This window comes from Sinocyclocheilus rhinocerous, unplaced genomic scaffold (assembly GCF_001515625.1).
Source record: "Sinocyclocheilus rhinocerous isolate Xijiao unplaced genomic scaffold, SAMN03320098_v1.1 scaffold19, whole genome shotgun sequence".
NCBI lineage: Eukaryota > Metazoa > Chordata > Actinopteri > Cypriniformes > Cyprinidae > Sinocyclocheilus > Sinocyclocheilus rhinocerous.
This window is the reverse complement of record NW_015638975.1, coordinates 2,747,645-2,760,708: the sequence shown is the minus strand read 5'-3', so window position 1 is coordinate 2,760,708 and position 13,064 is coordinate 2,747,645. Positions and strand designations below refer to the sequence as shown.

The 13,064-nt window shown below is 41.8% G+C and overlaps 1 protein-coding gene across 12 annotated transcripts in view; it reads left to right on the top strand.

Moving 5' to 3' along the window:
• LOC107750549 (transcription factor SOX-6-like) overlaps positions 1 to 13,064 on the top strand; it is a 162,145-nt gene that overhangs the window by 46,950 nt on the left and 102,131 nt on the right. For 5 of the 12 annotated variants that reach the window (XM_016565989.1, XM_016565988.1, XM_016565993.1 and 2 more), the window contains 2 exons: positions 8,059 to 8,305; positions 11,215 to 11,425. In XM_016565989.1, the coding sequence (XP_016421475.1) occupies positions 8,059 to 8,305; positions 11,215 to 11,425 (458 nt within the window). Of the gene's footprint in view, positions 1 to 2,380; positions 2,608 to 8,058; positions 8,306 to 11,214; positions 11,426 to 13,064 lie in introns of those variants that run through there. The other 7 variants (XM_016565984.1, XM_016565994.1, XM_016565983.1 and 4 more) reach the window with 3 other exon arrangements.

The following is a 13,064-nucleotide window of genomic DNA, read 5'->3' as shown; positions in this document are numbered from 1 at the left end:
GGGTTTTTTTTTTTAGCAAGACTTTGACTTTTTTTTTCTTTTTTAAGGCTTATTTTTCCAGCGTGTTGAGAACATTTTTAAGACACTACTGTGCTGTTTTATCTGAAACGGGAGCGTGTGAGTTGGTCAGACACATGGTTTAATAGCAGACGGGTGAGACATTTTCTGTATCAGTCAGCGGCTAATCCAGTAATGTGCCTGCTTTCTGGCCTGGGTACAAATCTACTGCACATTTTTGTGTTCAACCATGCTTGTCAGCTCCTGGTTTTATTAGGCCGTGGTTCAGCGTGTTTCGTATTCACTTTACCGCTTTTTCCCTGTGCCGCTCCATCTTAGCATTGCTAAAACATCAACCCTTCATGTACTCTCTGACTCAGATTTTCGTGGCAATTACACAGATCAATGGATGGACTCTCCCTCTCACCCTCCCTGTTCTCTCTCTCTCTTTCTTTTTTTCGTATCAGCTGTCAGTCATGTGGGGAGCTTCTAACCACCTCCTGACAGACATGAGTGCCAGCCGTTCGTTTAGCAGGGGTTTTTATTCAGCCGCCTTCGTCCGACCTGTCACCACGGCCACACACTGTTGCCCATGCTTTCCATTGAACAGGGGCGAATGAATTAGTTTCAGAGGTTTAAATCGGCAATCAATGTCACTTGGCTCAACATAATAAGGCTTAATCGTAGATCTTCGAGATGTGTCCTGGCTGACCCTTGCGATTCGTCAGGCATCTTTACATGGCCTCATCTGGGTGGAGCGAACGTACTGCCCCTGTTTTGATTTTCCAAATGACGTGTCGCATGAATTGTGGCCTTTTTGGCATCCACTCCCGGTACTCCCTGGGCTCGTCTTCCTGTCCTTCTTTACATGTGTAATGTCAGTGAAAAATAATACATTTCATAATTTTTTTAAATAAAAAAAGAGGAGAGGACACTAGAGAGAGGAGAGAGAACACTGTAAGGAGGACAGAGAAAGCATAAAAAGGGCAGTTTAGGTTGCAAAATAAAATAAAAACTTTAAGAATTAGGGATGGGACTAGCGAACTGAACCATTGTCCACCCCAAAAAGCATCCAGAATAGTGCAGCGTTGAAGGTATTTCCTTGATTTTCTTCGTCCACAGATGAGAATGAAAGGGAACAAAACAGCTTTTCTTTTCATAAGACGCTGCAAATTTTCCAATTTGGTTGACTAGTGACTGGCGCGAAAAAAAAAGCTTCCTATTTTTGGAAAAGAAAGGAATTAGGGGGACAGTGGCTGGAGAAAGCAGGGCACTGTGCGCCGGCATTCCAGATGTCCAAACGACAGTTGTACCAGCCCAAGTTTTTCTGGACACCGGGTGCCAATGATGACCTCATGAGCTCCAGGCTCAAGACTGTAGGCATACAGTTCTCACTGACACTGTCTTGAATAGCCCTCAGCCTTTCATGCGTCCATTCATTCTCTCCAGTCCTCTGGCGGCAAAATTACTCCCTCATAATTAGCCATTGTCCCCGTTTTTGGCTAGTCTGAAAAAAAGTTTTTTTGGCTAGTCACTTTTGTGTGCCCCCCCCAACCCCCATTTTAACCTTTTTTTGCCTGTCTATCACCCTCCATCTTGTCTAATATGTTTATTGTGAAACTGAGCAATATACAGCCCCCTTCCTCTGTCTATCTTTAGCATTCTCACTTCATTCTGTCTCTCTGTCTTCTGTCCTCGTCACAGTGGACTGTGGGAGATTTTACATTCGATTTGTTGACTCCTTTGCTATAAAGTCGGCCGCTCTGAAGAAAAGTATCTTTATAAATGACAGAGAGGACCTGTCCCTGAATGGTGCTTTGTTTACTGTTTTTCCAAAAAGGGGCCCCCACTATATTTCATCTGTCAGAGTTGCTTTTCTTTCCCCCAACAATGCTTGATTGTTTCCACACACAAAAAACGAGAGGGACAGAGAGAGTAAGGGAGAGAGGAAAAGAGAGAGACAGAGAGAGAAAGAAACAGAAAGTTCGAAAAAAAGAATCCAGGTTCCACAGACAGGAGAATTCTGTATTATATTTTCCTGCCAAATTCCGATCTCTGTTTTCCTTCCCCTGCGCTCACAAAGGGCTCATAACTTACTGTCAACTGTGAGGGAAACCACAAAGCTCCACTGTTGCTCAGCAAATAGGCTGTGTTGCTTGATGGCTTCACTGGCTGTAAAGTTTGCTTAACTGCAGCACTGACACCAGGCACTTTGGGAACTGCCGCCCCGTAAGGCCCCGAGCGAGGGACGGAGAGAGACGGCGAGCTGCTTTTCTGGTGTCTCAGAATCGTCTCCGGCCGCACGGGGACTGAAAGAGACACGCGTGCGAGGGAGACGCTGTGTGTGTGTGTTTGTGAGCGGAGGAGCTTAACAGCTGCTCTGCCGGTGGCTCCGTTCGTGTGTGTGAGTGTACTTCGTTCAGCGTGGCGTTGGATGAGTTCTGACAAGACGTGCCGTGGCTGGGACAAACGGCCTGTCTGTGCTCGAGTGTTTTTGTGTGTGTTTGTGTGTATCAGAATTTGAGGAAGTGTTATGCCATCCAGCTCTGAAGTGGTGTGTGAAGAACAGAGAAGGACAGGAGCGGCCAAACAGGCTGAGGGGGACAGTATGTGAGTGTACACACCTGATACACACTCATTCACACACACGTCTCACACTCACAGTGAGCACAGTGGCAGGGTGTTTGAACTAAAAGTTTTTTTTTTTTTTCACAGTTCTCTTTATTTTCTTTGCAAAATTCTTACTCAGGCTATGCTTGATGTCTAGAATGCACTTTTAGAAAATACTGACTTGGTGTTCTCCTTGTAAATTGACTGTGTATTGTATTTTAAGAGTTGAATATGGAGTGGAGCAACAGTGGAAAGACAGTGAAGGAGTGAGTGATGTGTGGAAGGGTTGTGAGGTTAACATTTATGGACTACAATTTAAACAGTGTTTTGATGGCTTTTAAAAGTGAAGGTTTTTTCACATGTTTAGAGGTGTCTTAGTATCACTATCTATAAGTGTGCTACAATCATTAAATTTGATTTTATTATTTATTTCTTCTTCTTTGAATAATAATAATATTGTTTGTTTGTTTATTAATTAATTAATTTTAATATTTTTATTTGTATTAACTTTTATTACTGGTTATTTTCAATACTGTTATTACAAATAATAATTCTATTAATTTATTTGTTTACTTGTTTGAGTGTCTTAGTAGTACTATCTGTGTGCTACACTCCTGTCTATTAAATTAGATTTTAATTCTTATTTATTTCTTTAATAATGATGATAATAATAATAATAATAATTTTTATTATTTGTATTAACTATTATTATTTTTATTTACCTATTATTTATAATGTCTTTTTATTTCATTATTATTATTTTAATTATTATGTAATTTTAATGAACTGTTGTGTTTTTATTACTATTATTCAAAATGATAATTTTATTTATTTATTTATTTACTTATATAATAATCACTTTTTTTTAAGAGCTTGTTTTCTGTTAATTTTACTACTCATTCTGAGAGACAACGTTCTTTCCTTCTGTCTCAAGTGATTGTTCATGGATGGGTAGACTGCTCAGGTACAATGGAAGGTGATAATTTGAAGGTGCTAAACAGCTACAGCAGGGATGATAATTTTCCAGCCCAGGTTTCACAGGTGACAGAAGGTTGATTATAGGAGGTGAAGACCTTGAGAGTCTGTGCCGTCACCTGTGTGAATTGTTGTCAGTGAGACGCTCACACAAAGACACATATGCAAACTCATGCCACTGTATGTCTCACACTCTTGTTCTCACTCTCTGTGGGACACCAGTTCATGTGTGTGCAATCTCTACAGTCATGTTTAATATTAATGAGTGAGATTATTATATTCATTTTATGTTTAACATTGTGCTGTTGTTTGGAAATAAGTATCAGTGGCTTCTATGTTGCGTAATTGAACGCTCACTAGCCTTTACGGCTGCAGCAGCTGCTGTTGTTAAAAAAAAATGCTGAACGTAAATCATCAGTATTCAGAAATTGTCAGGTTGTATTTACCATTTTGAATGGTTTTTTTTTCTTGTTTTGTTAGTGTTGTTTGTTTGTGTAGTGTTGCATATTATTATAAACCTTGCCACAGGAATATTACACAATACACAGTTGCTTGTTACTTTTGTATTTTTCACGGATTTCCTTCCAGACTCAAATGCTTCCTATTACACTTTGAATAGCTGCATTGGAGTGTCCGGTTTCAGATTTATGATTAACCTTTTAAACTCTCATTTGAAAAGTTTTTATTAGCAAAGTTTTACATTGCTATAACTTTCTCCGTCCTACCTTTATGTTTCTTATTAGCCTGTATTTTGAAAGCATGTGCGTATGCTCAAGCACGAACACACACATGTGTACTCGGTCGTGCGTGTGTGTGCGTGCGTGTGTGTCTGTGTGTGTGCCGTTACCCGTGGAAACTTGAAGTCCTGTCATAAAGCAGCTTTTGCCATTTTTCTGCTCACCCATCGTTAGCTCCTTCAACAATGGCCCTCTTGTTTTACCCTCTTTTATTTGATTATTTCTCTTCATATAGGTCTGGGTGGTGGTGCCGGAGCAAAAAGTGGCCTTCTAATATTTCCTTTCAGGAGTGGCTGGTGATTTAGGGGGTCTGCAAAGGCCTGTGGTTTTGAGGGGGTGTGGGGTGACCGAAGGGAAGGGAGCAGCAGTGACACCGTAGCTCAGGAGTTACTTATCGCCATTGTCTATAAAAGGGCAACAGAAAGACACGGCAGAGACAGAGGAGCGGGGGGCTTCTACCGACTGAGCGGGGCGAAAGCGGATATACCAAGACACATGGCCCCCAGTCATGAGACCCCCTGAGGAACACCAGCGCGGGGTGTCTTCTAATGCCACTAACCAATTAAACAGAGGTCAGTGCGTGATGAAACGTTAGCAGCGGCAACAATTCATGAGTCGAAGCATTCCAGGCTACATGAGAACTCATGCCGAGAACTTAACTCCTAATCCTCATAAACGTATCGCAATATTGTCAGCTATATATGGGGCCTTTCTCTCTCTCTCGGACTGCCAAAAGACAGGCTGCGCTGCCCTACACTTATTGATTGGTTTGGTTTGTTAGCCGTCCATTGTTATTGTGTAATCAGGCCTGAGCGGGAGAGGGCTGACAGGAATTCATATGAGGCCGCTCTGGCTTCGCTGATATATTCTCTGCTTAATATGCACAAAGGCCAACGGATCGGACTTATTTACTGGAGAAACAGATTGAATTATTAATAAGAATAAAAGGAAGCGCTGCGGTGGCTCGCTGGACTGTTCCGTGAGTGTAAAGCAGTGTTTAATTTGATGAAATACGATGACGTCAAGGCTATTTCCCCTCCTCCGTCAAACGCCACATACTGTAGAACCGAAGCAGATTTTTGTTTTATGGCTCATAGGGAGGAATTAAATGATTTTGAAGTGTGCTTAAAGGAAAAATCCATCCAGGAATCAGGCCTTTATTCCAGCTAAACGGCTGCCGCATTGTTCCGTTCTCAGCCGTGGGTGCAGATTAGCCGGGTGGATGTGAGTGGGGCGGGGGAGTATTATGGTTGGGAGGGATTGAGGGGCAAAACTCATGAACCTGGCACTCAGGGGCTGAGCCGCCCTCCCAGCTCTCCTAATGAATTATTAACTCCAACTGACAAATATTGTTACGGGGCCCTGGCTCAGATCTGTTGCGTTTTCGAGTAAAATTGCTGTAGACACATGTTACAGGAGGATGGAGTCTGCCCCTCTCTCTCTCTCTCTCTCTCGCGCTATCATGCCTCAGCAGTTTGACTGATGGCTGGAGACTGGAGGGAAAGGCCTGAGAGACTGAATATTTTAGAGGTAAAATAATACCACTTGATTTACTGTGTAATACAAAAGAAGTGCTTTGTTTCGCTCGCAGTCCATTGAAGATGAAGGTGGGGGTTGTTGTGCTGGAAGGTCCAGCTCTTTGGATCCATGAATAAAAAAATAGAAGCGGAATCGCTCGGCCTCTCATAAGCATGCTTTCTTCTCGTCTAGCCGTCGCATGCCCCTTCCGCATGCTCCGAACTTTGCTCTTAAATTTGATTTTCAATTAACGCTCTACAATTTTAGAGATCACTTTCTGTTTGATATAATTACAGGAAACAATTTATTGGCTGATTAAAATTGAGGCCTCGGTCTCGCTAAAGAAAATAGGGGCGCGGAGAGGTCTGGGTCTCCGGTGCCTTCCTCTGCGCTAACTATCAGACTTGTTTGCACAGCTGCGGTATCCCGCTTGATTAACTTCCATTGACTTCCATTGTCCACTTTTGTTAGCTGCCGCAGAGCTCATTTAAGACTTTGCGGATGTGTTTGTGTTATTTTTGTATTTATTTTTTTTTGGTAAGCATAGCAAAATTATTAATACGGAAGCTAGCACAAGACAATAGCAGCTTGAGTTGTTGTATTTTCTTAAAGCTCACTTACCGAACTGTATTAAACAATTCATATCGAGGGTGTGAGTCATAAGTGCTCAGCCATGTGAGCAAATTGATGGCTGTCTTCAAATGAAGTAGTCATACTTTAAAGGGCCTGAGAGCAATTGGGCCTGACAGCCCGTTGCAACCCACACATCCCTCATGCGCTGAAGTGCACGGCCGCCGCATGCACATGAACAGATTAACTCACAGTTTGGTGTTAAAATAATCTCTCCCGGTGTCAAATTAGTTTTCGTCCCACGATGAGCCACATGCTGGAAAACTTGGCAGGGCTGGGAGATGGAGTTCTGGAGGCACCTTGGGCTGCCTTCATTACCCAGCCTGCCTCTCTCATCTCCCCTCAGTCTCAGTGGGCAGTGGAAGAACATTAGCTCACCTGCAGCCCATGACCTAGAACGCCCATGCCCTTTGTCCAGGCTAATGTGGCTAGCGGCAGCATTTTGGCTATCTCTGCCGAGCCTCTAATAGATCCTGGATGTTTCAGGCTCAAAACAATGAGTCTGCAACCCTGTGGTCAGCAGTCGGTCGTGTGTATGTCATTGTTCATGATGTTATGAGTGCTGGCTGTCTATTGTAAATTAGTCTCAGAGCAGGCAATTTAAAGGCCGGTAGGAAAGTTGTGTCTTGGCTGATTCTCAACTCACCATATCAGTTGCAGCCTTTTGATTAAGTATTTAAATCAAGCGCTTAATTCGATTAGCAGGTTAAGTTTTCCTTAGCAGTAGTTGTAGAGTATTTTCATATTTTTTTATAAAATCTTTATTAATAAATTTTTTACTTTATTTTATTAACACTATAGTCCAATTTTAATTTCCTGGAGACACACTTTTGCACTGAAAAGTCGAGTTTGTGGGTGTGGATAAAAGAAACTTGGTTGAGTTTTACGCTATATGACATGATGACTTTTGTTTGAAACAAATGAATTTACCAACCCTATTTTGTGAATTGGAAATTCGCTATAAATCTTTGCAAAGTTACCTCACATCTGTCACAGCAGCCTACTCGCATTAATCCTTATGTACAATTGCAAAAGCAGAAAAGCACAATTACAACAAAACGAAGGAAAATGGCACATTTATAGACTCAATATGAACGCAATGATCAAAATCCCGTTAAGTGTCAGCGTCTCAGCGTCACCGCTCTTTTTGTGGTTGGTGGCAGGGTTAGCGCTTTAATGAGAGCGTGTTATATGGTATGGTAACCCTCTTAGCGTGGTAATCAGGCGCGGGGCGGGGGGATCGGGCCTGCCTCAGGCAGCTCTCCAGCCGTAGCTCAGCACGTCCATTTACATTAAACAAAGGATTAAGAGGGACCCCAGTGCATGCCGTTTCTCTCGCACCGAGCTCAGAGCCATTGATAGGATCTCCCCAGCTCTGATTCTGGTCCAATCGTGGGGTTAGATGTGGCGCAGAGGCTCAGAACAGCAGCCAAGTTCATATATATGTGCTGTGAGAGCGCTCATACAGAATGAAAGCTTAGATCCAGCATTTCCTGTCTGACATTTGCAAGACTATTTATTCGGAATAAAGTTGTTCCATTGGAAGTTTGAATGTTTTGTGACTAACCTGTCTTCTCTGCCCTTCTCTCAGCAGAATCATGTCTTCCAAGCAAGCCACCTCTCCGTTCGCCTCGACCCCTGACGGAGGCGAGGATGGAGTGAATCAGGAGCACATGTCCTGGGAGAAAGAGGAGAACTCGGAGTCACTAGTCGCCCCTCAGCTGCCCCTGCACAATCTGCTCCACAACAAACCTCCCCCAGAGGAGCTCCAGCCAATCAGCAGCAGCGTGCCGCCCGAATCCGACTGGGACAGCCTGATGTCAGCCCAGCAGCGCATGGTGAGCCCCACTGCCAGTGTTTCATAGCTCATTTACGTGTGCTAACCCAGGTTATGTGTGTTTTTAACTTTCTAATGAGCTGTAGATGAAAGAGTGCATTATTAAAGATAACTGGCAGGATTCAAAGAATGAGAACTGTCTGGACGAGATGATTCGTCTAGAACTCGACAGATACGACATTAACGACATGGAGTAAACCTCCAGATTTATCCCACATCTATTCTCTCAAAACAAACACATACACACACTCTGTACCCCTGTAGAGAGGAATCCTCAACCCAAGGACACAGCTAGAAGTTCAGAGCAGGCCTCTCCGGAACGCTTTTGAATGAAGACTTAAGACCTTGCGATTTGCCAAGGACTTGGCTTTGAAGTTTAAGTCCGCCACAAGTGCCTGGAGATCCCTCACACTGTAAAAGTGCAGGAGAACAATGTATTGAATTGCATTTCATGTCAGAGCGATTTTATGAATCTATAAATAAAGGGACAATGAGAAAGCGGGACTAGGAGTGGGAATTCGAGGGAGTTGAGGGAGCCGCCCCCCTCCTCCTTGGTGGTCTCTCTAGACCGTAAGGCAGAGAGCCCAGACGGGAGACTGACAGCCACTTATTGTTCGATGCTTGTAAAAGGGAACTCTCCATAAACCCTCCCTCTGCTGCTGCTGCTGGCCCAGAGCTAGGTGACTCCGACCGGCCCCTGAGGTCTGGACTCCCCTGGCCCGGCAGCATCCAGACGCCAGACCCCACTTTAATTAGCCTAAAAATGTTGCTGTCATGAGAGGCGTTTTGCCTTTTCTTTATCTAAATTGCAAGGAGTTTGCATTCCATTGGTGGGAACATCACAACATGTGACATCAAATGTATGTGAGGGACAGCAGGATGCACTATTGCACCCATAAGACAAACAAATCTGGATTTCTTTGAAATCTCAAATATTTCTTAGCAATCAGATTCAATGTAGATCAAATGGAGAATATTTTTTTTTCCATTTAAACAGGTTTTCAGACAGATAAAAAACACAATACAAATCCTCACATGTAAATGCAGAAGGCTTTAGCACTGCTCAGGTGGTGCTGATTCCTAATTAGATTACAGAGAGCTTTTGTGATTGGTGTAATTAGAAAGGCATTTCAAAGAATTGTTACTGCACCGCTGTGGTTGGATATGCGCGGGATGATCTCTCGGTTTCCTCTTGATATAATGAGGGAAAACATATGAAAAGTTAATTGTGCTCATTTGATGTTCAAGTGCAGCTGCTTGTGTTTGATTTGCAGTGAGCAATGCATTCACGCTCGCTTGTCTTCACAGGAGCAGGACATCCTGTTGTTGAGTGAGGCTTTTTGCTTCAGCTCTCACCTGATAAATACGTCACTATACTTTAGATAAAAACGACTGTAAATGTAATGTGAAGTATGTGCAAACTCTTAGTATATTGAGTCATGCATTAAGATCTGGTATGTCAATATAAGTGTAGAGACATGAAATAAAATATATGTACAGAGTCTAAGTAAGAGAGAGAATTGTCTCTTGGTAATCCTAATGTTGCATGTCTGTAAGCAATACCATATTTGTGTGCCCAGCAGAAAATTTTATTGCTCAGTTATTTCTCATTCATAGATCAGGAGACTTAATGCATTTGCCAGTTATGATTAATTTAGATATCAGTTTGTTTTAGATGTTACTATGGGGGGCCATTTCTGCCTCAAATTTTTTTTTTCTATTTAAATGTTTTTTTTTTTATCAGGCCTGTTTTTTTTATTTCTGTGATGGCAAAACTGAATTTTCAGCAGCCATTAACAAGTCTTGTGTCACATGATCCTTCAGAAATAATACTGAATTTTTTTAAATAGAAATCTTGTCACTTTAATTCATCTTTGCTGAAAAAATTATTCATTAATTTCTTGCTTTCTTTCTTTCTTTCTTTTTTAATTTGGTCGTTGAAGAATTTGATCGCATGTGTTTAAGTACATATTAATGACTCTGACTTTGGCAGACTTAAAAATTAAAAATTACTTTTTTACTTTTTGCTTGCTCTCTTTTAGTTTTGTTGTCTTGTACAAAACAATTGAGATATTCCAGCAATCTCATCTGTAAATTTGGCTTCATGCTTGAGTTAGCAGAACCTTCAGTCTATGCCAGCTGATTTGTGGGATTTCATTCCGTGTGTCGCTGCCACATAATCACACTGCCCTAATGCCCGTCTGTGCCCTGCTCTCCAAAACATACACCTGCCAGTTTTTCTCTCATTGATGGAGCAATCCTATGCCAAACTCTTCTCTGTCAGGACTCCCACTCCACTCGCTAATGTGCTTTTGCACTTTATTTTTACAATCACTCAGTAGTGTGTAGACTTACTGAGCCCTGTGTAGGATCAGACAAACAGATCGCTTCTCTCTTTCGTTCTGTTTTCCCTCTCTGTGCAGTCGCTCGGGGAACACTGAACTATCAGCTGCAGACAGAAGCCCAGTTAACCACTAAACCACACACAGGTGGGACCGCAAAACAACAGCAGCTTGAGACAGGGGCCAGATTTACGATGGCCTGGAGGGTTCCGCGAAGAACAGCCACCCGCTTGAGAACCAACAAATTACACTGCGCTCGAGCTCGGCTCAAACACGCACTCGTAACCTTTGCAAAGGAATTACAGCGATGACAATTGTAAAGAGAAAAGAGTTGTTAAACACCATTTATCTGCTCTGTAATCATTTAACTTGTATCCTAAACTCACTTTCTCTAATATAAATGGTACGTCTTTAGCACTTTCCAAATTTTTAAACAGTTTTTAAATTTTAAATGTGATTAAATTGCTCTCTTTTTCATACTCTGACAGTTGAATGTCTCGTTTGACATGAAGTAAAAAGTAAAAAAAAAAACCTCAATCTTCTCAAACTCTTTTGTGTTCTCCTGCAGGAATCGGACAGCAATAAAGTATGTTCCTTATACTCCTTCCGGAATAACTCTACCTCTCCACACAAGCCAGAGGAGGGGGCCAGGGAGCGCGGCGACCTGCTGAGCAGTTCAGCCTTTGGAACGCCAGAGCGCCGCAAAGGAAGCCTGGCCGATGTGGTGGACACACTGAAACAGAAGAAACTAGAGGAGATGACAAAGACAGAGCAAGACGGTATGGAAGGTTTCAGCATGTTTGTGTGTGTCCAGATTTAGGAATTTACGTGTATGTGAGCAAATGTTCTTTTTCTCTTAGCGAGAAGCGTTTTTTGGCGTGCATCGATCTCCTCAGTCACTCTGTTTTCCTCGTTCGCCTTCCTCTCCTTCTGTATAACTCTGTATTCTTTCTCCTTCGACATAATCCATCTCTTTTCTCCCACCGTACACACGCACACATGCAGTCTTTTAACCTGGGAGGACTGACGTGGCTATGTTTTCCAGTTTGTTCTGAACCGAGTCCAGTGTGACAAAGAGTGGGTGGCACTACCCCTCAGCTTAAGTGTGGTCTAGTATGTATAGTGTAAGAATATTGTTATATAAAGGATTTATGCATTTGGGCACATTTAAGTTGTAGTTTCTCAGCAAGTAAAAGTAAAAATCCAGTCATGTGGCTGAAAGGAGTATCTAGTTAATTGATAAAATTTCTAGGGCTGTCGCGATTCGTCGATTTTATTCGACTATTCGATTTTTTTTATCCTCGACTTCATTTTGCTTGCGTCGACTAACCGCCAAAATACCGGAAGTGGCGCATTTCACGGACGAGAATGTATAAAACACATTATTAGTCTGTTTCCCAAGGCTGCATGATATATTAAACCCATTTAAAAATCATAATGAAGCATAATTGTGAATTCACAAACGCTACGATTTAATTAAATAATTATATGCGAAACAGAGATGTAGAGAGATGGAGAAGAAACATGGGAGAAGGTGAATGGTGCAGGAGAGGAAAGGGACCTAATTCAATTGGCAAAATATTTTTTATAATGCATTAGGGCTGTCGCGATTCGTCGATTTTATTCGACTATTCGATTTTTTTAAATCCTCGACTTAATTTTGCTCGCGTCGACTAACTGGCAAAATACCGGAAGTGGCGCATTTCACGGACGAGAATCCATAAAACACATTATTAGACTGTTTCCCAAGGCTGCATGATATATTAATTAAGCATAATTGTGAATTCACAAACGCTTTAATTAAATAATTATATGCGATGCAGTTCTAATACAGTATATGCGCTTTAATTATTTACATGTGTGTAGGTTAAGTACATGCGTCACTCAGCGGCTGCGTTCACAGTAGTTCCACAGGAACTGTTATCATTTACATGTGTGGAGCGTCTCAAACTCCATCTCTGCATGTTGTTGTGAGTTTGGGTTTATTATAACATTCACCTTGGAACGCAACGTGCGCCATTTCATCAGATTTGTAAGGTAAATCATTTATAAATCTACGCAAACACAGGAGAATACGTCGCGGTTTCAATATAAAAGTTCAAACCCTCCCTCTGAGTTTACATGTTTTGATGTCCACATATTCTTTTAATTACAGTGGCTATAGCATTTCTGTCCTAAAGAAATGACCAAATATTAAAGATTAAGTGGACATTTAAATTAAATGGTGCATGGTCAATATTAAACAAGGATTAGATAGCACAGTAATGTGTAAAAATAATCATCAGGCCGTTGGCGCCCCCTGCAGGCCAAGGTTATTTTCGTAAACGAAAACTAAAACTAAGACTAAAACGATTGATGAAAAAACAATTTCGTAAACTGAAATAAAATAAAAACGTCAAAATAATTGAAAAACTAAAA